This window comes from Rhineura floridana, chromosome 10, assembly GCF_030035675.1.
Source record: "Rhineura floridana isolate rRhiFlo1 chromosome 10, rRhiFlo1.hap2, whole genome shotgun sequence".
Taxonomy (NCBI): Eukaryota; Metazoa; Chordata; class Lepidosauria; order Squamata; family Rhineuridae; genus Rhineura; species Rhineura floridana.
Genome location: NC_084489.1, coordinates 67,191,879 through 67,217,744, shown reverse-complemented (window position 1 = coordinate 67,217,744; position 25,866 = coordinate 67,191,879). Strand labels below are relative to the sequence as shown.

Sequence of the window (25,866 nt, the reverse complement as noted above, 5' to 3'; positions counted from 1 at the left end):
CAGGTGAGGCTGTTAACGTGCTAAACCGTTGCCTGACCATGATAATGGACTGGATGGGGGCTAACAAACTGAAGCTCAATCCAGACAAGACCGAGACGCTGTTGGTGAGTGCCTTCACTGCCCAGATGGAGGATGTTCATCCTGTTCTTGATGGGGTTACACTCCCCTTGAAAGAACAGGTTCGTAGCTTGGGAGTCCTTTTCGATCCTTCCTCGTCTCTCGAGGCCCAGGTGACCTCGGTGGCATGGAACGCTTTTTACCATCTTCGACTGGTAGCCCAGCTACGTCCCTATCTGGCCAGTGATGACCTCGCCTCAGTCGTTCACGCTGTGGTAACTTCTAGGTTGGACTACTGCAATGCGCTCTACGTTGGGCTGCCCTTGAAGATAGTTCGGAAACTACAGCTAGTCCAGAATGCAGCGGCCAGACTACTGATGCGGACCAGAAGGTCCGCTCATATAACACCTGTTCTGGCCCGTCTGCACTGGCTTCCTATTTGTTTCCGGGCTAAATTCAAAGTGCTGGTTTTGACCTATAAAGCCCTACACAGCATGGGACTGCAATACCTGGTGGAATGCCTCTCCCAATACGAACCTACCCGTACACTGCGCTCGACATCTAAGGCCCTCCTCCGAGTGCCATCCCATCGAGAAGCTCGGAGGGTGGTGACCAGAACTAGGGCCTTCTCGGTGGTGGCCCCCGAATTGTGGAATAGTCTCCCCGATGAGGTACGCCTGGCGCCGACGCTGCTATCTTTTCGGCGCCAGGTGAAAACCTTTTTATACTCCCAGGCATTTTAAAATGTATCTTAATAATTGTTTATTTTAAACAGTATCTTATTATTGTTATATTTCTTTTTTTTTCAATTAATTTTTATTCAAATTTTCAAAACCAAAACAATACAAAAAGAAAAAACACAAATCCATAACTAATACAATAAAAAGAAAAAAATATATAAAAAAATTGACTTCCGATTTGTCGTAGTTCAGCTATAAGTCTATAATATATAACAAGCCTGTAACTTATAGATTATAAAATCACCTTCCTCCAGCGGTTATCTTTTATTTATTTATTTATTTTATTTTATTTATATACCGCCCTAAGCCCAAGGGCTCTCTGGGCGGTGTACATAAAATAAAGCAATCAGGAATATATAAATACAATAAAACAATAGAATCAAACCAACAAAGGTAAACAAAAATAATCAAACAGTAGCAAAATACAACAATACATATAATAATACGCATTAAAATGCCTGGGAATATAAAAAGGTTTTCACCTGGCGCCGAAAAGATAGCAGCGTCGGCGCCAGGCGCACCTCATCGGAGAGACCATTCCATAGTTCGGGAGCCACAACCGAAAAGGCCCTATTTCTAGTCACCACCCTCCGAGCTTCTCGATGGGATGGTACTCGGAGGAGGGCCTTAGATGTTGAGCGCAGTGTACGGGTAGTTTCGTATTGGGAGAGGCGTTCCTCCAGCCAGTGCAGACGAGCCAGAACGGGTGTAATATGAGCGGCCTTCTTGTCCGCGTCAACAATCTGGCCGCTGCATTCTGGACTAACTGTAGTTTCCGAACTGTCTTCAAGGGCAGCCCGTAGAGCGCATTGCAGTAGTCCAATCTAGACGTTACCAGAGCATGAACGACTGAGGCGAGGTTATCACTGTCCGGATAGGGACGTAGCTGAGCTACCAATCGGAGATGGTAGAAAGCATTTCCTGCCACTGAGGCTACCTGAGCCTCAAGAGACAAGGAAGAGTCGATAAGAACTCCCAAGCTACGAACCTGTTCTTTCAAGGGGAGTGTAACCCCGTCCAGAACAGGGTGAACATCCACCATCTGGGCAGAGAAGGCACTCACTAACAGCGTCTCGGTCTTGTCTGGATTAAGCTTCAGTCTGTTAGCTCCCATCCAATCCATTATCGCGGCCAGGCAACGGTTTAGTACGTTAACAGCCTCACCTGAGGAAGATGAAAAGGAGAAATAGAGTTGTGTGTCATCAGCGTACTGGTGACAATGCACTCCAAAACTCCTGATGACTGCACCCAGCGGCTTCATATAGATGTTGAAAAGCATGGGGGACAGTACCGATCCCTGTGGGACTCCACAATGGAGAGTCCAGGGTATCGAGCAGTGTTCCCCAAGCACTACCTTCTGTTGACGACCCACCAAGTAGGAGCGGAGCCACTGCCAAGCATTACCCCCAACTCCCAACTCCGTGAGCCTTCCCAGAAGGATACCATGGTCGATGGTATCGAATCTTAATTGGTTACAAATCTCATTAACATCATATCATTTTATTCTTCCACAAAAAGTCAAAGAGAAGTTTCCAATTCTTGAGATATATGTCCATCAATTTTTTTTCTAGATAAACATGTCAATTAATCCAACTCATCAAGTCTACTAAGTCCAGTAATTTCAAATCGCTCCTTCCATTATCCGTATTGGTTCCATCTTCCATCTTCCATCTTTACGCGCCCAATAATCTTGCTGTCATAGTCATATAATAAGAGTCTGATAGGAATTTCCTTTTTCACAGATATTTTCTTGCCATCAGTTCCGAACATATCACTGAAGTATTGTTGCAAAGCCGAATCTCTGTTCATCTTTTTTATATGATACACTAGCACATCTCTTGAAGATTTTTCCATTGACACAAAACAGGGATTAATTCTGTTAGCTTTCTCCATTTCAAGTTCCATCAAATCCTTCCAGTCCAGGAATTTTTTTGAACCGATAATATCTTTATCTCCAATCTCTTCAATTCCTTCAGGGACAGCGCTGAGTTCCAAACCGTAATATTTGTCTCCAGAATCCATCACAGCCAGGAAATCCAAATCTTTTTCCATATCCATATTTAATCCAATCTCCATAGTTTGAACCTTGCCTTTAATTTCTCTTTCATCCTTTTTTGGTTTTCCAGATCCATCTTTATTCTCCTTTCTCATAGAATCCTGAATTTCTTTCAGCTCCTATCTCATTTCGTCAAATTCAATTCTCCACGCTTGACTATTATTTCTCAGTTCTTGTTTTATTGAGTTAATCCCATTCATTATTTTCTGAAACATGTCTAAAGATAAAGTCCCTTCTTGTACATCCATGATCTTCTTAATTGTCATTCTTAAAGCCAAAGGAACAAAACTCCTTCAATTTTCAATGTCCCAAGCAAGGAGCAGTTTATTTCTTTATCCAGTTACAAAGGAGTGAATCTTTCAAACCAACTGGCGTCACACTCTAGACAGCCCTTATCTCTTATATGCCCAGAAGTGCAAAAACAGCTTTAGTTCACAGCGTCCAAAAAACTAGTAGCAGAAAAATGAGCAGATTCGTCAAAAAAAAAAAAGTAGATCAAAGAAAATAGTCCCAGACATATATTACACCAAAGTCTTACAAGTCAAAAAGAAAACCCTCATCCGTTGTAATCTTTATAATGCTATTTTCCATGTCAGCTTTTTGCGATAAAAAAAAGATAGGCTATTTTTATTTTCTTCCCCCTTAGTTCCGTGAGTAAAAGAGAAGGAAAGTTTTGGCTCACCCAGGTTTTCTTAATTGCTGATTCTTTGACAAATCCCTTTAGCTGTGTAGATAAGAAAGTAATAAGCGTAGAGAGGAGGATACTTGCCTGTTAAACCGTTTTCTTTAAAAAAAAAAACGGGTCACTTTTTCAGCTGAGCTAGCTATAAATCCTCGCTCTGTCCGAGCTGCTGGAAGACCTTCTTTCACAGACAATTCTGACGAATTCCAGTCTCCAACAATCACAACAAAGCTGTGTGGAAAATCTCACGTTTCTTCCTTATCCGGAAGAAATTATCCCCAGTCAAAAAAGACCCTTCTGACTGGATTTAAAACTGAAAAAGTTTCATCCAAGACGGGAGCCGTCTCAGAGGCTGCACAGGCGTAGGGATCCTCCTGGGAAGTCCTTATTATTGTTATATTTCGATGTTGCTTGGTTGTTGTTGTTTGTTGTTTTGACTTTTGATTCTGTTATATTTACTGGTAACTTCTAGGTTGGACTACTGCAATGCGCTCTATGTTGGGCTGCCCTTGAAGATAGTTCGGAAACTACAGCTAGTCCAGAATGCAGCGGCCAGACTACTGACGCGGACCAGAAGGTCCGCTCATATAACACCCGTTCTGGCCAGTCTGCACTGGCTTCCTATTTGTTTCCGGGCTAAATTCAAAGTGCTGGTTTTGACCTATAAAGCCCTACACGGCATGGGACCGCAATACCTGGTGGAACGCCTCTCCCAATACGAACCTACCCGTACACTGCGCTCGACATCTAACGCCCTCCTCCGAGTGCCATCCCATCGAGAAGCTCGGAGGGTGGTGACCAGAACTAGGGCCTTCTCGGTGGTGGCCCCCGAATTGTGGAATAGTCTCCCCGATGAGGTACGCCTGGCGCCGACGCTGCTATCTTTTCGGCGCCAGGTGAAAACCTTTTTATACTCCCAGGCATTTTAAAATGTATCTTAATAATTGTTTTTATTGTGTATTTTAAACAGTATCTTATTATTGTTATATTTCGATGTTGCTTGGCTGTTGTTGTTTGTTGTTTTGACTTTTGATTCTGTTATATTTACTGTATTTATATATTTTGCTTGTTTTATCTTTTATGTACACCGCCCAGAGAGCCTTTTTGGCTTAGGGCGGTATATAAATTAAATTAAATAAATAAAATAAATAAATCTGATACGGAGACTGCACCCCTACCTTCCCAACCATCTGCTCCCATCTGTGGTACATGCCCTGGTCTCCTCTCACCTAGACTACTGTAATGCGCTCTACGTGGGGTTACCCTTGTAAACGGTCCGGAAGCTGCAACTGGTACAGAATGTGGCAGCTCGCCTGATTAAAGGCAGCCGCTGGCGAGATCACATCACTCCAGTGCTGAAGGAGTTGCACTGGTTACCAGTTGTTTTCCAGGCCCAATTCAAGGTGTTGGTTCTGACCTTTAAAACCCTACACGGTTTCAGCCCAGTCTATCTGAAGGAGCGCCTCCAACATCATCAGGGATGCCACTCAACAAGATCAGCCTCAAAAGGCCTTCTCTCTATCCCACCAGTTAAAACAGCTAGACTGGTGAGGACTAGGGAGAGGGCTTTTTCAATTGTGGCCCCCACTTTGTGGAATTCCCTCCCAAATGATCTCCGCCATGCCCTCTCTATGATGAGCTTCCGCCGGGCCTTGAAGAGCTGGCTCTTCAGGCAGGCTTTTGTGGTGGGTTAGGTTTTATTATTATTGGAGATTTTTAATGTTTTAATGTATTTGTATGTTTTTATTTTGTACGTCGCCCAGAGTAACTGGACAGCCAGCCAGATGGGTGACTAATAAATTAAATAAATAAATAAATAAATCTAAAACTACAATGGTATGTTACATTTAACAGTACATACTTGTTTTTCTTCATGAAGTGCACAGTCTAATTGGTTACTAAGTTGTGAACAGCATATCAGGAAAGAGGTCATATCTTCATGTTCTTCCTTCTAAGAAGAAAAAAACATTTTTTCTACAGCATTTTCCAACTTATGTCTTTTAAAAATCCAATATTTAACTGGTTAAAAATACTACTGAAATCTATACAGTACTAGTATTGTTTCAATTATTGATTGCTTCACATTTCAAACTATTTAAAGCTGTGTGGGTTTTTTGTTTTTCAAATTAAATAATATTTTTATTTTCTAGAAGCTGAAAGAAGAACAGAGCAATTAGTTTTCAATCCTATGCCCACTTAGTAGTAAGTTCCACTGATTTCACTGGGACTTGTTTCCAAAAAAATACATAGAATTGGGCTATTAATTTCCTATTTCCTCAGTTTAACCAAGTAAATCTTCTACTCTGCCAGCATGCAAGTTATTTAAATTAAAATATTGGCATGCAAACCACAAAACCAAGTTCTTATCCTGTCCCTCGGGTCCTACTGCCATTTACTTCAAAATTGGATCCCATAAACCATAAAATTCTATAAGTGTCCTTGTCACTTTGTGGAATGCAGAGATTACTCTAGCTGTGGACACAATCACTTCCAAGTACACTCTCCTACTGAGCAGAGCTCATTGAGTTCCCTTGTATACCAGGGAGCTGAGGACAACAAAGTAGGATGAAAGATAGCTGGAATGTAAGTGGCAAAAATATTCACTGCAAACACCAGTAAAAGCTCATTATTAAGCAGCAATGACAACAAAGAAGCAGTTCTTCTCTGCCCCCACTGCAGCTTTATAGGGGCATCCAGTGGTGCTTTTCCAAGTGGTCTGGGGTCTTTTGCAGTCTAGCTCAACTAGATATACTAAGCAGCACTCATGGACATTCTGTGAATGCACTTTGAGGATAAAATCATTCACATGCACTATTATTCAGACACTACTATTAAATCAGTTCAGCCTATGGATGCATCCAAAGTCACAACCAGTATTGATCAATCAGTGTTGACAAATGACTTTTGGCTGTAGCTAAGGATGAAGATAACATCCTTGATCAAGAAAAACCTACCACATTTGAGCTTGATCCTTTCCTCAATACATTTACAAAGGGATTGACTGACTGGATCCAGGAGGTTGTAAAAGCCTTCTTGCAAGAGGGACATGATCCCAACAGCCTTAAAGGTGGTATTAGTGCAGCTGCTAATGAAGAAACTTGCCGGTGTAGAAGATTTTAAGAAGCATTGTATGGTTGCTAATACTGCCTTCCAATGCAAGATGTTCTTGCATGTGGTTGCTTTGCACTCAAAAGTACACTTGCATGAGACTGATGCTTCAATTCTATACCCACGTGCCTGGGAAGAAGCCCCACTCAACTCAATAGGACTTACTTCTAGAGACATTTCCACTGGATTTCAGCCCTGGTTTGAACCCCAAAGCTGTCATAGTCAGCTTGATGGTGGCCTATGCTGGGAAAACAACAGGGGAACTGTGACCCTGTTAAAAAAACCCTTAGCAGTTTTTATATCATTAGCCATAGTACCTTTCCACAACACAAAAAATGATATGCTACCCTCAACCCAACTCAGTCTTTCGAGTATGGTATCCTTCCAGAGAGGCTGTCCAAGTTAGGAATTAGGGACATTGTATTACATTGGTTGTAATACATTACATTACACTGATTTAACTTGGATTACCAGTTCCAAAAAGTGGCACTGCTCATGATGTTTATACTATACTGTATTGTAGGGCTTTTTAACATTTACATGTAACCATTTAGCAAGTTCATCTGGAGATTTGGGGTGTGGTATAACAACATGCAAATAACACCAAAGTCTATTGCTCTTTCTCATCTAATTTATATGAGGCAATGAAAATCCAAAATCGGTGCTTGGGCACAGTATTGGACTGGATGAGGACCAATATACAGAAGCTCAAACCAGACAAGAAGGAAGTCCCATTGGTGGGTGGTTCATCTGACTGTTCAAATGATGGCCACCCTTTTCTGGACAAGGAACAGGTTTATGGTCTACAGATGTCTCTTGATCCAGCTTTATTACTGGAAGCTCAGGTTGCCTCTGTGGCAAAACATGCATTTCATCAGCTGAGGCTGGTGTGGCCGCTGCAACCCTATCTGGATGGAGATAGCCTAGCCTCAGTTATCTAAACTCTGGTAACCTCTGAGTTAGAGAACTGTAAGGCATTATATCTGGATCTGCCTTTTAAGACAGTTCAGAAACTGAACTCAATTCAAAATATAGGTAGGACCTGGTGTTATTATATTATGCCAATATTTCATCAACTGCACTAACTCCCAGTTGATTTACAGGTCCAATTCAAAGTGCTGGTTTTAACCTTTCAGGATATTTGAAGGATCACCTATCTTCACATATACAATAAGCTGTCCATACAATAAGTTCTTCAGCAGAGGACTTTCTCTGGGTACCCGTCATCTGAGGTTTAATGGAAGGATCCTAAGGAAAGGGCCTTTTTAGTGTAGCACCCTAACTGTGAAATCCTTTTTCCAGAGAGGTTTTCTGGGACACACTCTGATGTTATTTTTAGTGCCAAAGACCAGAGCATTGGATACTTACCAGCAACATTCCTTCATGGATGAGCATGGGATGGCTCCAGTACAACCAGGGATTTCGGCCCCCAGCATCAGGGGGATAAACAGGGCACATGATTAAGAACAAGTAAGGCAACTCCACTCCCAGTTCTGAGCCCTTGCCAAGCCAATAACCAGGTATGAACATAATACATGTAATACAGCCTGTTCTCACAGTGGCCAACCAGGTGCCTATGGGAAGCCTGCAAGTAAGACCTGAGCGCAAGAGCACTCTCCCCTCCTGCAGTTTCCAGCAACTGGTATTCAGAAGCATACTGCCTCTGACTGTGGAGGCAGAGCATAACCATCATAGCTATATATGCTCAAAAAATCAATCTACATGTTCAGATTGCCTGAAATTAGTTCAGCAAAGAGGGACAGGAGATTGGCCTTTGCCCAGAAAGGAAAGACTCTGCCACCCTGTGCAGAGACTGAGACCTGGTCCTCCCCCATGGCCCACCATCACCACCGTTGATGTACATTTTCATCAATATGTTGTCAATAAATACCAGCATGTGGCAAAGGTAAAAGACATGAGAGCCAACCAGATGCCTCAGAGCTCCAGCGAATTTATGCTGTGCTCCCTCTCTGAGGAAGACCCTGGACTAGGTGGCTGTAGCTCGTAAATCTGTAGTTAATATCGTTTTGGTTAGTTCCAGAAGAGGCACCCCCTTTGTGATTGGACAGAACCAACCACCAAAGGAAGGACGTTGATGCATATGGATAAATTGAGACCCTGAGGCATTGCCTCATTGCTATTGTGTTTGAAATGACAGGAGTGGAACCTGGCACTACTTTGATGTAGGATATCATAAACCCAAGTGCACTTGGTCCATGAGATCCACACATCAAAGCATGCAGAGGAGGCATATGTGTCAGGTCTCAGCTGGGGGAGTCCTCATCAGAGGATGACCACAAGGCTCTGGCGTTACATACAGCCCTCGGTCATGCTCCATCTGGGGACAAGAAGCTATGGTCCTGCAACAAGGCTGAGGAAGGGCTGCCTCAACCCACAGTAGTTTGGCAAGTGACCTCAAGGTCAAATGGGTCCCAAGCCCAGGACTGAGGTGTACTTGAGTTGGAAACCTGGCCCATCTGAAAAAGAGTCCAACAACAGGCAGCTCCAGTTCAAAAACCTCAGGGCTAGGCTGGAAGAGCTGCTGGAACAACTTCTTTGTACCAGTGCTGTACTGCCAGTCAGCTGATTACCTGCTGACCCCAAACCTGACCATGGACTACCCTAGATTTGCCTCTTGACTTTGCCTTTGCCCTGCTTTGCCCAGGTTTCACTTTGAACCCTGTCCTTGGATTGCTTTGGCTTTGACTTTGCCTCTTGCCTGAACCTTTGTTGTGGACTTTGCTTATTTGAACTCTGACCTTGTACTGGCCCAGGATACTGTTTTGGTTGTTAACCATGTTGATGTTGCTGATGAGCTTGGAAAAGTTACTTTTTTGAACTACAACTCCCATCAGCCCCAGCCAGCATGGCCACTGGATTGGACTGATGGGAGTTGTAGTTCAAAAAAGTAACTTTTCCAAGCTCTAGGCAAGTCTCTTGATTACTCAGGAGCCGAGTGAGAACAGGACAATATCTCACAAGAAAGCTTATGAATTATCTCCCTCTTCAAACCCAAACAGGCAGAAGAGGATATTACAAGACTCAGAAGAGGATATGGAAAAGTCAGAGTCCAAAAAAGCTGACTTGTCTGCACCCCTTCTCTTATGCAGTCTAGTAGAAGAAGAGTTGCAGTCTAGTAGAAGAAGAGTGATTGGGAGTGATCAGTTTCAAAATAAGAGCTTCCTTTAGCTGATGAAGAATATCTTGGCACCTAGTGTACTTGACGGTTTGGTGATCCCACCTCCTGGGAGGGGGAATGGAAGCCTTAAAAATCCTGGGGCAGAAAGGATAATTATCTTCAGCTGAAATATGCTGACCCCTGCCAGTGGCCCTCCAGTGGCTAGAGGAATGAACTGCAGTTAACTCCTCTGACCAGAATGGCACTGAGCTATTCTTCTTCTCAGAATCTACCAGCAAAACATATTGCCTACTGCCAGTGTGGTGTAGTGGTTAAGGTGTTGGACTATGACCTGGGATACCAGAGTTCGAATCCCCACACAGCCATGAAGCTCATTGGGTGACCTTGGGCCAGTCATTGCCTCTCAGCCTCAGAGGAAGGCAATGGTAAACCGCCTCTGAATACCACTTACCATGAAAAACCCTATTCATAGGGTTGCCATAAGTCACAATCGACTTGAAGGCAGTCCACTTCCCTTCCACTGCCTCCTAGCCAAAAGCATGGAAATCTTTTGTGGTATCCCAAAGTGGCTGCTGACCTCCTACAATCAGAACAGGACAAACTGTTCAGGAACAAGCAGGATGCCTCCTCCCTCCTATCCATGACTGAAGTAGCCCAAGTTCTTTGCTTAGGCACCTTTTCCTGGTGCTTGCCAAAGCTGTATGAAGAGCAAAGGAGGAATTAAACAAGACAAACAAGTGGCCAAACCAGATGGCAAAGAGAAAGGTGGACTCAGTAGACCAGAGGAGAGTGGGAAAGAGAAGGGGGGCTAAGTGGATGAGAGCAAAGCAAGCCTGGGTGGGAGAGAGCAAAGCGAGCTGGGCCAGGCAGTAACAATATGGATAAGGAAGAAGGAAACTACAAAGGCTGGTTTGTTTTTTAAGGTGCTGGAGAGAAGAAGAGGAAAGACACATCAAGAGAACAATACACAAGAAAAAAGAAAAGAAGTGATCCCTAGCAAGGTAGGCAAAGGAACTGGCAGAGCTGGAGGAACTGCCTTTTATTTACTTGGTCACATGTCCTACCTATCCCAGGGAAAGGGGAGATAAACCCATGAGTGTACTGGAAGCCTCTCTCACACCATCCAGAAAACTTGTCTTATTTTTTACAGGGTATTTTTTCCCTCTGCTGATGCATTTTATGCCACTCTCTTACAGATCTTCCTGTTCTTAGACTATTTTTAAAATGTTTTATTTTTTTAATCTTTACATTGTAGCCCATCCTCTGAAATATTTGAAGGGTGGGGTAGGAATATGTTAAATAAATAAGAAGTGGGGCTTTCCCTCTACTTTACTCTGTATTTCTAAACTATTATGAACATAAGAAAAAGCCCTGCTGCATCAGACCAAGGCCCTGTCTCCTCCAACACCCTGTTCTCACAGTAGCCAACCAGATGTCTATGGGAAGCCCACAAGCAGGACACAAGCACAAGAGCACTCTCACCACTTGTAATTCTCACAGCAACTGATATTCAGAAGCATACTGTCTTCCAATACTAGGGATAGTAAACAACCTTCATGACTAAAAGCTACCGATGGCTTATTCTCCATGAGTTTGTCTAATTCCCTTTTAAAAGGGCCAATGCAATAATGAGGCAGAATGAGACAAGTGTCTCAAGTGGCAGGCATGGGGAGTGGCAAATTGCCACCCCAAGTCCCTGCCTCATTATTAACTTAGTGGGGCAAGACTTGAAGGCACATAACAACAACAATGGAGCAAGATTATTTGCCACCCCCTCCACCTTACCTTAGGACAAAAATGCACTTCTGCATCCGTGACAATAAGCAGTTATCTGTCCAGCAGCTATTTCGTATGAGCTATATTATACTGCACATTAATATAAACGTCCACCACAAGCATAAATCATGGTAACATGAGGCCTAACTTAGTAACTCTTTGGAGTATAATAAAATGACTCATTAAACATACCGGTGGTATGGGTTCTCCTTCCTCTTCTCCTCGTCCTCCTCCTTTGGTTTCATCTTCATTTTCATATACATCTTCCATTGTCTGCACAATCTGCAGAAAGTTCCAAACTATTTTTTTAATCTCTCACTAGTCATACCTCCTACTATTATATTAGAATCCTGGTGCCAAAAGTCATCAAGTCTTACCTGATGATCAATCCATGCAAGAAGCCCAACCCTTTTTTCCTTTTTTTTTAGTTTTATTAACTTTTATTCATTTATCTTCAACAAGTTACATAGCTTTCAGAACTGAGAGCATGGCAGAGAAAAGATAAATACTAGGGCTGTGCACCAGATTCAGCCAAAGTCCAAATCCCAAGCCAAATCAGGCTGATCAAAACAGCTCTGGATTGGCCCAGGTCAGGTTTGCCTAGGTCAGGGAGTGGAGGATTCAATCCTGTGGGCTGTATGGTGCTGCTTCTCATGAGCCTTCCGCAGCAGGGTCAACTCCCCTCCCAGCTCTTAGCCATGAAGGGGGAAGGAGACACTCTGAGTAGATACATGCTCACTGTTTTGCTGATTTCGGTGCATCTTCACCTCTCTCTTCTGAAAGCAAGGGCACACGACACTAGTCAAACCCACCATTTTTTACTGTAAAACCTGGTGGGATCAGCTTGAGTGTATGTGTTTTTTTAATTCAGCTTCAAAGAGATTTCACAACTGATCGGTAGATCAACCCATTCCCCCTCCAGGTGTGGTTAGTGGAAACACTTTGCTGTAGATGACTAGTGTGTTCACAGCATCTCCCCTTCCAACCAAAAGCATGTTCAGTCCTGTGGGTGCTGCTTCTCACCCACAGGGAAGGCTCTTGAGAAGCAGCACCCAACAGGATCGATCCTCTGCGGGCTGCAGAAATGCACCTTCCCCCCCCCAATAGTATTAAAGTAGCCTTCCTCAACATGGTATCCTCCAGATGTTTTGAACGATGATTTCCATTAGTCCCACCCAGCAGGGGCAACTGTCAGAGATAACGTGAGTTGTAGTTCAAAACATCTGGAGGGCATCCGGGTGGAGAAGCTGATGCTAAAGCATCCATACTATGAATGTCAGGTACTGGCTCAGATGCCAAAACTGTCCACGTGGACGCACTCTTATCCAGAACTGGTGAAAGACTACAGCATATCTGTAATAATGAGTCCACACAATGTGCTTAGTACTTGGACTCAGATTAGGAACTAAGACTATCCACACACAAAAATAATGTGTACTCATATAACACCATTTTTATGTTGAGTGCACCCCAAACATATTTGCCACAAAGCAAGGATTGTCAAGGCTGCCACTACAGAGACTACTGAGTACTAGAGCTTTGGCTGGGACTGCCTGTGCAACAAGCATAAGACACTGGGCATTGGCTGGATACCAAGGCTATCAAGGACCTTTCAAAGCAATACTATGAAGCCATCAGTACTAACAACAACAAAAAGCTAAATATCAAATCCATAAAGTACAGAGGACTCTAAGTTTCAACTGGACCGGGGTTAGCACTGAGTACTCTGTTACTGCTGAGAATGCAGTAGTTACCAAAGCTTAAGCTGAATGGCAACACTATCAGTACAGACAACACGATGCTGAAGATACAGTTGGGTATCAAGCCTATCCACACCAATAGACTCAAGGTACTAAGGCTGTTAGGTACAGAGGCATTCTCTGCTCAGTACCAAAATTTTCCGTATTGAGGAACTCCTGGTATTGGAGCTGGAGCTAGATACCGAGATACCAATAAGCTGATTGTCAGCTCTTCCAAGGAGCCCCATGCAGTGGTTTGAAGCCCTGATTATCAGCTGATGGGGAGGGGCTTCAAAACACTGCACAGGGCTCTCTACAAACACAGAGTGATCAGCTCGTCACCAGTGCTTGCAGGACATCCAGCGCAGAGTTGCACAGGGTTCGCTGCTAGCACCAAACATTTGATCATGCAGGCAACCCAACACAGCACTTTAAAGCACCAACTATCAGCTGATAATACACAGCTCTCTGCAAACACCAGCAATCAGTGAATCATTGGGCTTGCAAAGAGGTGCAAGGGGCGCTATGCACAGGGCTTTGCAAGCACTGCCAATAAATGGTACCTACAAACCCTTTTGGCCCAGCTATGATATTAACAGTCCCATATCTGATATCATAGATGACTTCAGTGTAGAGCAGGTGGATGTGGCTTGACCAAAATGGCCTCATGGGCTAAATGGGGAGGCCTGGCAGACCAAATTAGGTATGCAGGTTGGAGGCTCCCCACTGCATAACATCTGTGTCAAATATGCAATAGCATCCTTACACTTCCTTTACATATGGAGGTAAGGTTCCAGACAGCCTCTGCAACACTGTGGTGATATGTCTTTGCATATATAGTGAATTCTAAGTGGAGTTTAGAATAATCTGTTGTCAATTTTAAGTGTATTTTTCTTTTCAAGAGCAGATAGGAACTTCAGTGGTTTCTTCAACCACAGAGCATTCCAGAATGATTTAGGTATCTCAAAAGCTAGATCTTTTCCCCATACTCCCAAGACCATCTGCAATGTTACATATTTCTGACAGAAACTCAAAGAGTTTGTTTTTGGAAAGAGATAAAGATCTGTATCACAAAAAAGTATTAGTTCATCTTTTAGTGGTTGGTAGAACTACTATAGCCAACTAGTGGAAAGGTTTTAAAATTGACAGTCTAGAATTCTAGTATTAAAATTTTTGACAAAGAGCCTTGTTGGGAAAACTAAGGCTGAAATAGTGAGAAGTCAAGGCACAAGAGATAAATTTGCAAACACTTGGTTTCATTATATTGAATATACAAGCAACCATGAACATGGCTGTCTTCCTCCCATATTCTAGATTGTGGCTCATATAAGTAATTTATATTCGATATCCAAGGAGGTCTTCAGCAGAGGTTTAAGTGCCATGAAACAGAAAAGAAAAAAAAGTTTAACTTGCCAGATATTTAGATATGAACGCTCTCCTGTCTTACAGAGTCTTAAAGAGTTAATATACACACAACTATCTTAATACTGCATATGTAACGTACTTTGTCAGTGAATTTATGTGTAATCGCTTTCAATGTTTTATTTCTATTGTTTATTTTTAGTTTGTATTATTGGAGTAGAGTAACTCCAAAATGTATTTGCAAATTGAATATGGCAAAATGTTAACAATTATTTACAAAAAATAATTAAAAATAAAAGCAGAAACTACACCCTTAAATTCAAGGGTTTCTTTTCTGTATTATTTTATCTATTTATTTATTTATTTATTATTTGATTTATATCCCGCCCTTCCAGTAGGAGCCCAGGGCAGCATTCTGTAGATGAAAGCAATGATTATGATCTGTCATTTCATTATGATGGGGTCAGTTCCGAAGAAGAAAGGGATTTTAGGTAAGACCATCATTTTTATTATAGCTATTCCAGCATATTGGACCATGTTTTTTTGGATGCATATGATTTGGTTTATAACCAGGGTTAGATTATTTTTTAATGAGCTGCTTAGCTTTTGGGAGATTTGAACTCCTAGGTACTTGATTCTGTCTGTCTTATTAATAAGGAATCCTGTTAATTATTGCCATTTTAATTGCTCAGTTAAGGGAAACATTTAGACAGAAGAATTTAGGAGGCAAATCATTTGGGCATAATGAACTCAAAACTGAATGAAGATGGAAACAATTCAACGACTATCATACCTGATTTAGATGTTCAGTGATATTCCTAAGCGTGTCCATTTCATCTAGCATTCTATCTTTATTTGTTGATGGAAGGGCTAAAGAGTACTGTGCAACAGATTCTGGTGGAACTGAAGGCAATAAAACCATTGGCTCAGGTTCATACTTCAGTTTTCCTCTCTTCTTTTCACCAAGTAAGGAGTCGAACTGTGGGTCTTTAACTTTTTTTGCTGGCTTCATTGTTCTTATTCTGTTATCTTTTTAGGAACAGACAACAAAATAACTATTAGTCCATATTATTAAAACCTAAAAATAAACTATCAAAATAGCACATTTTAATTTTCAAAATATTGTATTTTTCTTGTGAGCATTACTGAGGATTTCCAGGGCTGCTGGAAATATAATTTGAAACTTTTTCCTTGGAGCTTCTGCCTTATAATTCATTCCTTTCTGTTCAATTATAAATCTGTGGCATTCCTTAATTGGCTTTTAAAACTCAATTCCTATGTCCTGCAAAGTGGGAGCTAGTTAAATTGTTGGCTAATTTTTTTTAAAAAATTACAATTGCATTCATATCAAATAACATCTTTAAAAAAATGTTCCACCTATTGATAGGAAGCCAGCAATTTAGGCCAACACTATCCTCATTAACAGGACTAAGCAAAAGTTATTTTAAGACCCTACAAGAATAGGAGTGGTTAATGGCCAATTAATGAATGTCATGGGTCCATGAGTGAACAGGAAATAACTAATTACAGAGGCAGAAGCTACAAGGAGGAAACATGGAATTAATGGTACAATTCCAAAACCGGGCCTAAGCCTAAAACAAAAAGGATCTAGAAAGTCAGTATCACCCAAAAGTACCTGCAGCTGAACCACTACCCTCTCAAACACCTTTCCCAAAAAGGGGGCATTAGCAATTGGGCAGAAGTTAGTTAGTTAGTTAATTTATTTGATTTATATCCCGCCCTTCCTCCAGCAGGAGACCAGAGTTCTCAAACTCTGGATCTAGCATGTGTTTTTTTCAGGAGTGGACCCACCACCATCTCCTTAAAGGTAACAAGCACTACTCCTTCATGCACTGCAGAATTCATCACACCCTTGACCCACCTGGTCTCGAAACAGTAGACATTCAGTGCAGCAGAACAGAGTGGAGTGTGTAATTTGACATTTACCTGTCCACCAGCAATATGGATTTGGCAGACAAGGATTGTGATGAGGAATTGAGACATGCAGAAAAAAATGGATGTGTCCTGGCTCCCAACCAAAGAAACAGACTCAGGATTAGAAGACTAGATTTTTCTGCATGAAGCTTTATTCAGGAAATCAATACAGGAACACAGCATCACACTCTAGACAGGAATCAGAATATAGGAACATCTTTCAGGTTACCAAATAGTCTAAGCTTATCTCAGGAACAAGGCATGAAGATGACAGCAAGATGTTGCCACAACGGAGCTAAACAAGCATCACTAAAGCTTTTGTATCAGAGAGGGGCAGGAACTGGTTAATTCTAGGTCTTTCTTGCTTTTGCTGTAAGGGAAAAGCCCTTTCTGGAAGCTGAAAGCATCTTCTGAAGTCATTGCTTATCTCATCTGCTTGACCTTGGCGAAAGTGGCTCAGACTGCCTGCTTTCACTTTGCTCTCTTCCACAGCTAAATCTGGGCTGGGTGCCCAGACAGATTCATCATTAGATGGTTCAGGAGAAAGAAGGAGGGGTTATGGGCTTTTCTCAGCAATTCTACTAGCAAGCCCAGATGCTTCTGAAGACCTTTCCCTCTGTGTTGGCAATCCCCTCCCCAATATCTGTATCCCACTCTTCATCCTCCCACTTGCCAAAGGTTCTCCTTAAGGCCCATGACAGAATGATGAGGTCATTTAAACTGGTTGGAAGGATCTGATCAATGAAGGAGCCCGTGACAGGGCCAGTGGTATTATTTTTTCCGCAGATATACACACATGCTGAGGCTATAAAACTAGCACAGGAGAAGAGAGACTCTTTAGCCCTTGTGTCCTTGCACCATTTTCCACTGAACCCTCTGATTTATTTTTATCCCCAATGAGGAAAAGATACAGGCACCCAGCTTTTTTCCTCAGCTTTAGTAAAAGCAGCTGTTTAAAAATTAGAAATAAGAAAGCAAACTAAGATAATAATAATGAAATAATTATATAATAATAACAATAATAACAATTGTAATCCATTTGTGGTAGACTTCCATCCAGCATCTCCTATCACCGAACAATCAAGGAGAGCTACCCATTGCTGGCAAACTCTGAACATCTTACCAGAGCCATCAGCAGGCCTCCTGTTATAGCATTTTGCCAACCTCCTAATTTGCGCAGACTGTTGGTGAGAGCTGTGCTTAAGCCACCTATCACCAATCCAGGGTCTCATCCTTGTCACTCCAAACGCTGTATCACCAGTGTGTACCTCAGGGAGACAGCCACTTTTACAAGCACTAGGACAGGCAGGACATATTACATCAAACAGAACATCACCTGCAGGTCCTGCAATATAGTTTACATCATCGAGTGCAAAAGACCAGGATGTCATATCCAATACGTAGGAAAGACCACAACCAACCTATGCACGCACTTCAGGAACCACAAGTCGGCAATTTTGACAAAAAAAGTGGAGCAACCAGTTGCAAAGCATTTTAACATCGACGGTCACAGCCTGTTGGACTTTTCCATTACAGCGATAGAGATGCCAGCAGATCCAGCAGCATTGACCAAAAGGGAGAACTTTTGGATTTACTCTCTGGACACATTGGCACCACATGGCCTGAACCTGGAGGACAGTACCACCACTACTTAGCTTCTGCAAATGAAGCCCCTCTGAGGATTCCATCCTCAAAGCTCTATAACTGCCACCTTGGTAACAGCATTTGTATGTTGGCAGCTGATGAAGGCGGAAGCTGAAATGTTTTGTTAATATAATAAAAACCTCTGTTTGGTTAATCACAATTACGTTTATATATATATATAAAATGTTCCACCTATTGATAGGAAGCCAGCAATTTAGGCCAACACTATCCTCATTAACAGGACTAAGCAAAAGTTATTTTAAGACCCTACAAGAATAGGAGTGGTTAATATATATATATATATATATATATATATATATATCCCGCCCTTCCTCCCAGTAGGAGCCCAGGGCAGCAAACACTCTAAAACATCATAAAAACAAGCTTTAAAATATATCAAACACATTAAAACAAAAAATCTTTGAAAACAGCTTTTAAAAATAGCTTTAAAAACATCTTAAAAAGCAGACTGGGATAAGGTCTCAACTTAAAAGGCTTGTTGAAAGAGGAAGGTCTTCAGCAGGCACCGAAAATATATCAGAGATGGCCCCGTCTAATATTTAAAGGGAGGAAATGCCAAAGCGTAGGTGCCACTATACTAAAGGTCCGTTTCCTATGTTGTGCGGAGTGGACCTCCTGATGGTATCTGCAGGAGGCCCTCACCTGCAGAGCACAGTGATTAACTGGGTATATAAGGGGTAAGGTGGTCTTTCAGGTATCCTGGTCCCAAGCTGTATAGGGTGTTGTACATCAAAACCAGCAGCTTGTACTTAGCCCAGTAGCTAATAGGTAGCCAGTGCAGTTAATTCATCAGTGGGATGACATGCTGCTCCAGTGAGCAGTCTCGCCACCACATTTTGCACCAGCTACAGTTTCCAGAACAACCTCAAGGGCAGCCCCACATAGACTGCATGACGTTAACCTGGAGGTTACCAGTGCATACACAACAGTGGTCAGGCTATTCCAGTCCAGAAATGGCCACAGCTATCTTATCTGCAGCTGGTAAAAGGTGCTCCTAGTCACTGAGATCACCAACAAAGATGGATCCAGGAGCACTCCCAGACTATGGACCTGCTCTTTCAGAGGAAGTACAACCCCATCCAAAGCAGGCAACTGACCAATTATTTGAACTCAGGAACCACCAAAGCTAACAGCACCTCTGTCTTGCTAATATATATTTCCTGGCTAACAAAGAGAGGTTATAGGACTCCAACCAATTGTCCCCATCTAACAGCCTAGGAGCATTGCTATGTGACCTCAAATCCCTACCCCCTAATGCTACATGTTGGGTTACTTCTTGAATTACTCAGTAATGAAGGAAACTCACTTGTCACATGCCCAGAGGCACGCTGTTACTGCCATATGATCAATACAAAGTGGATACCTGGTACTGAAAACAAATTCAGTGAACTCATGGGCACAAGAGATGAACCCGCTTTCAATAAATTCCTTTCTTTACTGCCAAAGGGAAGATTAAAAGGTTCAACTCAGCCCAGGGTTTTGTGATTTTAATAACTGTATAACAGGAGATTTGGGCAGGAGCACATTTTCTCACTGCAACAAAACTATGATGCAAGATTCTCTGCTGACATATTACTTTCAGTGCAATTTTTTAAAAGCTCAGGAGCCTTTCCCTTACTGAATCAGGCAACCCATTACATTCTCTCTCTGTCAAAACATACACTAAAGAAATACAACACATTCTGGATATACTGAGGTATCACAAAGGCAGGTCCTGATATTTATGGCATTCCATAAGGCTAATAGCATTTCTGCTCAGCTATTATACTGATAATCCGGCATTCATGTATCCCTTCAGATAGACAGAGCAAGTGTATCCGTTTCTAAAATAGCACCATTATTTAAGAATTTACCTCACATTCCTCTTGTACTACCTTGCTGTTTTAACGATTTGCAGAAACTCAGAAACAGGATTGCTTTTACTAAAGGTTAAATGTGATGCCCTCAGGTGTTTTAAAAGGAAGATTCAGAAATATGTCACATTCTGAACATACCTATTCTTGATCACTTCCTGGCAACCTGCTTATTTATCCCGATTTGTATGCAGGGTGATTAGATAATGTTGGCTATTTAATGAGTGTTTACTCCAATTTGTTTGCAGAGAGAGTAGTCAATGTTGTATTAAACCAGGGTCACCCACCAGTCACCCACCAGTGTCAAGGCCTTCTTCATTAGCACCTCCCTAGATAGCTCAGAAACCAAGTTTTCAATTTTTAAAAAAGTATGTCTCTACAATCCTAGAAAGAGCGTTATGTAGTAAAAGGTACAGGTATCCTTCTAAACATGTGAGATAAAACAGCCTGTCTGCTCCTGCCTGTCAGCCAATGAATGAAAGAGCTGTGACTGATAAGTGAGTTGTTTGGACACCAGGCAAAAAGAATCCTTGGGGTCTTAAAGAGCTGCTGTTTTCCCCTTCTTTTTAGTGCCTTTTTCCTGCTTCTGTCTTTTTTCCCCTCTAGATCTTGGAATCGCCATAGTTTTCCCTTCCTTTTTCCCTAGCAATGAGGATGCATCTTTTCTGTGCTGAGTTTACCTGTAATCAGGTGGAACCTAGAAATTATTTTCTGCAAATATTCCTACACAATAAATGGGTGGGTGAATGTTAAAGTATCCCCTTTCCCCCCAGAATGCAAATGTGAAAACTCTGCAAACAAGCTTCGGCCTATCTCCTGCTTTGCAGGAGCTAAAGGCCAGGGACTCATTAAGAATTCACTGTAGTTAACATACAGTAAAATGGTATACCTAAAATGGTATACCTGTTTACTCAGAAGTAAGTCTCTTTGTGTTTAAGAGGCTTACTTCCAGGTAAGTTGGTATAGGGAGGCAACCTAGGCTTTGGTTCAGAGTTGGTATGGGGAAAAACAGGGTTCTTGTGCCTTTAACAGTTGTATAGCAGGTATAAATTCAAGTCAAGCTTTTTCTAATATGGAAGTATAGGAAAAGCTTCACTGTGACTACTGTCATAATTTTGTGTTATGCCACGCCCCCATGGCAACCATTTTGTGACTTGTGCGCCCAGCACTCTCTCAAAATTTGTAAATGACTCTCTGGTCCAAAAAGGTTGGCAACTCCTGAGTTAAAGCATGTGTTATAGCACACTTTCCACTGCATTTTCCTGTCTCTTTCCTTATCACAAGAAGTCAAATCTTTTGGTGAAGTGGGTTCACTGCTTAAGAGCTCCAAATCAACTATAATTGGGCAGCATGAATTTGCCAGATATGATTGAATCCCGCCCCAAAACAGAGACAATCTCGTGCATATATTTTTAAATATTGTCCTTTGTGAAATGCATTAAGAGGATAGGACAAATGTTAGGGAGAGGCCTGACCATAAGTATGTAATTTACAGTACCTTGCAAAAGTAATCAGACCCCTGACCAATACTCTCATATTACTGAATTACAAATTACATTGTAATTTCAAATTTCATTCTGTATATTTTATTTTGAAACACTGAAACTCAAAATCAATTATTGTAAGGTGACATTGGTTTCATGCTGGGAAATGTTTGTAAGGAACATAAAAAACTGAAACATGTTGCTTGCATAAGTGTTCAATCTCTGTGCTGTGGAAACTTCCAGTTTACACAGATGAAAGAAATTGCCCTATCGAGGACACCATTACCTTACCATTAGTCTCCACCTGTGAACCATTAAAGTTGCTGTCACATTGTCAGGATAAAACCTCACTGTTGAAGGCTCAGTGGTCAGGCTGTGGATGTGAAGGAAAATGAAGACTAAAGAGCATTCTACAGAAGTGAGAGAAAATGTAATACAAATGCATAGATTAGGAAAAGGATACAAAATAATATCCGAGTGTTTGGATATCCCAGTGAGCACAGCTGGATCAATAATCAGGAAGTGGAAGCTGCATCAAACCACCTAGGCACTGCCAAGAAAAGGCCATCCCTCAACACCCAGTGCTTGAACAAGAAGACTTGTGAGGGAAGCCACAGAGAGGCCAACAATCACTTTGAAGGAGCTACAGAGTTCAGTGGCTGGGTGTGGAGTAATGGTGCACCAGTCAACCATATCAAGAGTTTTGCATAACACTGGCTTGTATGGGAGGGTGGCAAGAAAGAAGCCATTACTCAAAAAAAAAGAAAGAAAACCGCCACCTGAAAGCACGTCTGGAGTTTTCCAGAAAGCATGAGAGTGCCCCAGCTGCAATGCGGAAAAAGGTTTTGTGGTCAGATGAGACCAAGATAGAGCTTTTGGGCCAAAACTCAAAGCGCTATGTGCGGCACAAACCTAACACTGCCCATACCTCAAGACACACTATTCTCTACAATGAACTATGGTGGTGGCAGTATCATGCTGTGGTAATGCTTCTCATTAAAAGGGACTGGGCATCTTGTTAAAATTGAAGGAAGAATGGATTGAGCAAAATGCAGGAAAATACTGCAAAAGAACCTGCTTCAGTCCACTAAATAACTGAAGCTTGGGAGGAAATTCACTTTTCAGCAGGACAATGATCCCAAGCACCAGGCCAAAGCAACACTGGAGTCGCTCAAGAACAAAAAGGTGAATATCCTACAGAGACCTAGTTAAAGTCCTAATCTCAATCCCATTGAGCATCTATGGCCCTCTTTGAAAACTGCAGTCCACAAAAGCAACATCCAACCAACCTGAATGACCTGGAGTGAATCTGCCAGGAAGAAAGGGCCAAAATCCCTCTGACGCTGTGTGTAAAGCTGGTACATACCTTACCTATCCCAAAAGACTTAAAGTTGTTATTGCAGCAAAGGTGGCTCTAACAAATATTAATGTGTGTGGGGTGTGTATGTGAATACTTATGCAAGCAACATGTTTCAATTTTTTATGTTTCTTACAAATATTTCCCAACATAAAACGAATGTCACCTTACAATAATTGATTTTGAGTTTCAGTGTTTCAAAATATCATACAGAATGAAATTACAATGTATCATTTGTAATTCAGTAATATAAGAGCATTGGTCAGGGGTCTGATTACTTTTGCAAGGCATTGTATCTACTAGGTAGACAAAATAAATATACAATTATCAAGTCTGCACATTTTCTACCTGTAATAACTAAATAAGAGGAGAAAATTCTTGAGAATCCTGTGTTTTGTCAGAGATATTCAGAATTTTATGTCTGTTGTAAGCTTTTATTCATTTAGGTTTTATGAAATTTTATTCAGTTTTGTGTATATTCATTTCATTTTAACATTTTAATATTTGTTTAAAAGTACAAAAACATCCTTAAAGAGTTATGTTGTGATTGGCCAGGAAAAGTTGACATTTTAAGTCTGTTATACATAGTTTTATTTGTGCCTGATCTCATTTCTATTGATGTTACCTTACCTTACTTTCGTACTATTAATGTTTTGTTTTGTGATGGTCTGATACAGATAAGCAAATCTGATCTGACTGCTTACAATGGCCCCTTCTATAGAAGCTCCTTAACCCAAATAAGAGCCAGTGGGGTTGTTGTTGTTGCCACAAATTATTCACATGAATTAATTACTTGGTTAGCAGGCAGAACCAGGTTCAGATTTCTACTTAGCCATAAAGTTGGATGAGACACAAGTTCTCAGTCTAACCTACCTCACAGGGTTGGTTGGGGGGATCAGGCAGCGGGAAAAGGAAGGCACCTTGGAACGCCCTTGGGCTCCTTGCAAGTTTTTTTATAAAAGCGTAACAATGGGAGTTTCGATGGGTAAATGCGATGGCCCATGAGAGATTAAGGAGGCGTGTGTGTTTTTCCCCAGGGGGCGGGGGAGAGTGCAGCTGAGAAGGTTTTCCTGAAGGGTTAGGCTACTATCCATTTGTTCCCCCACAGGAAAAGGCGTGAATCAACGTGACCTACACTGCTCTCCGACGCGCCCCCAACATACGAAAATAGGGTGCTTATTCTTCGCTTCACTATTAGAGACCCACCTAGGGGAAGGCCGAGCCGTCCCTCCCTGGTTAGTTTCCCTGGTTTCGGAAGGATGTTCTTGGGATGCTCAACTACCCAGGCGCCTCATCTCCCCAATGCGCTCCCTCGTTCCTGCTTCCCGCCAGCCAGCGATCCTCGCGTCTCGTTGCTCTTCTGAGGAATGAATCGTGGGAAGGAGAGTGAGACAGAGCGTGCGCGCGAGCGCCCCCTCCGCGTCGTTAACTGCCGTTTGCTTTGAAACGCACCGCGAGTTCTTCAAATGCAGACGCGAGCCAGATCAGTTGGTGGCACGCGTGCGGTGGACCGTCTCCCTCTTTTCCCCGAGTTATGGCTGCAAGAAATCTCTTCCTAAACTACACCTCCTAGAGACAAAATTCAAAAGTAACACAGTAGGGCAAGGGTAACATGTTTATTAGGAGATCAACTAAAAGGTCACCAAGGAGATTAGCAAACTTCGGAGTTCATCAAAACTCTTCATGAAGCTGGACGGTTACGAGGGAAGGGAAGAAGGATGTGCCTGGACAACATCCTAGCAAGCAACGTCTTTTTCACCTTTTCTCCACTTTTTCCCCTTAGTTGCTCTGCTTACCAAGCCAACCTGATGAAGAATGTTGAACTTTCCAGTTCATTTCTTTGCTCATATCTTTGTGTCCTTTTTACTAATAAAGCTATTACTACTTCTGTAGATGTCTTTCTAACAGACCAGTAGGACTACCTGAAGTTTTTATCTATTTACTCCATCTCCCACTGAAGTCAATAAAGTTTTTTATTTGTTTTGAACAATTATATCCTATATTATAGGCCCAACAGGCACTTAAAGCAGTTAACAAAAAAATCTTACCAATAAAAACCTATACTCAAGTCTGACTTCTTAAGTTTTAACTAAACGACACTAGACTTGCAGCTGTAGGATGCAGTTCAATACATGCTTGCCTGGGAGTAAGTCCCACTGAATCCAATGGAGCTTACTTCTGAGTAGCCATGTACTGGATTGCAGCCTTAGTCTGCTCACAGCTAGGGATGGCTAGGGTTGAGTGATAGCACAAAATCAACACCACAGCAGTATCGCCAAAATAAAAAACCTATGCTATGAAATTTCACTGGCTGTACATCTAATTATTTCATATATAGGTCAGCATTAGAAGCTATCCCTCAAACCAAATCCCTCATACATTGATCTATTAAAAGGTAAAGGTAAAGGTGTCCTCACACTTGTAGGGTGAGTCGTTTCCAAATCTTAGGGTGACGTCTTGTGACGTTTACTAGGCAGACCGTATATATGGGGTGGGATTGCCAGTTCCTTCCCCGGGTACCTGCAGAGTCTCTGGATAACCGCTAGGCTTGCAATCTTTTTTTCCTGACACAATGTTCTCTGCCTTTAACAGCTGAAGTTCAACAAGGGCAGCTTTTCCCAGAATAAAGATACAATGATAGGAAAAATGTCATCTGATGAATTTTCCTTTGTCATACAGCTAGTAAAGGCCAGTGGTGCTGTGCAGCAGTAGGGTTGCCAGGCTCAGGGTCTGATCCTGATCCTGTATCTTTAGGAGAAGAGAAAGTCAGCCAAGTGCAGGTGTACTTGCAACCCTGTAATGGGAAAAACCACAAGGTGGAATTCTCCCTTCCTGCTGCATAACTTTTAAAGATACAGAAGACCTCTTGCAAGCCAGGCCTGGCAACCAAGAGGTCTTCTGTATCTTTACAAG

General features: G+C 42.0%; 1 protein-coding gene across 1 annotated transcript in view; it reads right to left on the bottom strand.

Annotated features, from left to right (window-relative positions):
- The window catches only part of CCDC7 (coiled-coil domain containing 7), a 430,640-nt gene extending 406,167 nt beyond the window's left edge, over positions 1-24,473 (bottom strand). Inside the window, exons 1-4 of the mRNA XM_061586654.1 lie at positions 23,827-24,473; positions 15,453-15,688; positions 11,751-11,840; positions 5,397-5,486 (exon numbers count right to left, since the gene is read on the bottom strand). Of these exons, the coding sequence (XP_061442638.1) occupies positions 5,397-5,486; positions 11,751-11,840; positions 15,453-15,671 (399 nt within the window). The 5' untranslated portion in view covers positions 15,672-15,688; positions 23,827-24,473. The remainder of the gene's footprint in view (positions 1-5,396; positions 5,487-11,750; positions 11,841-15,452; positions 15,689-23,826) is intronic.
- Between the last annotated feature and the right edge of the window lie 1,393 nt (positions 24,474-25,866).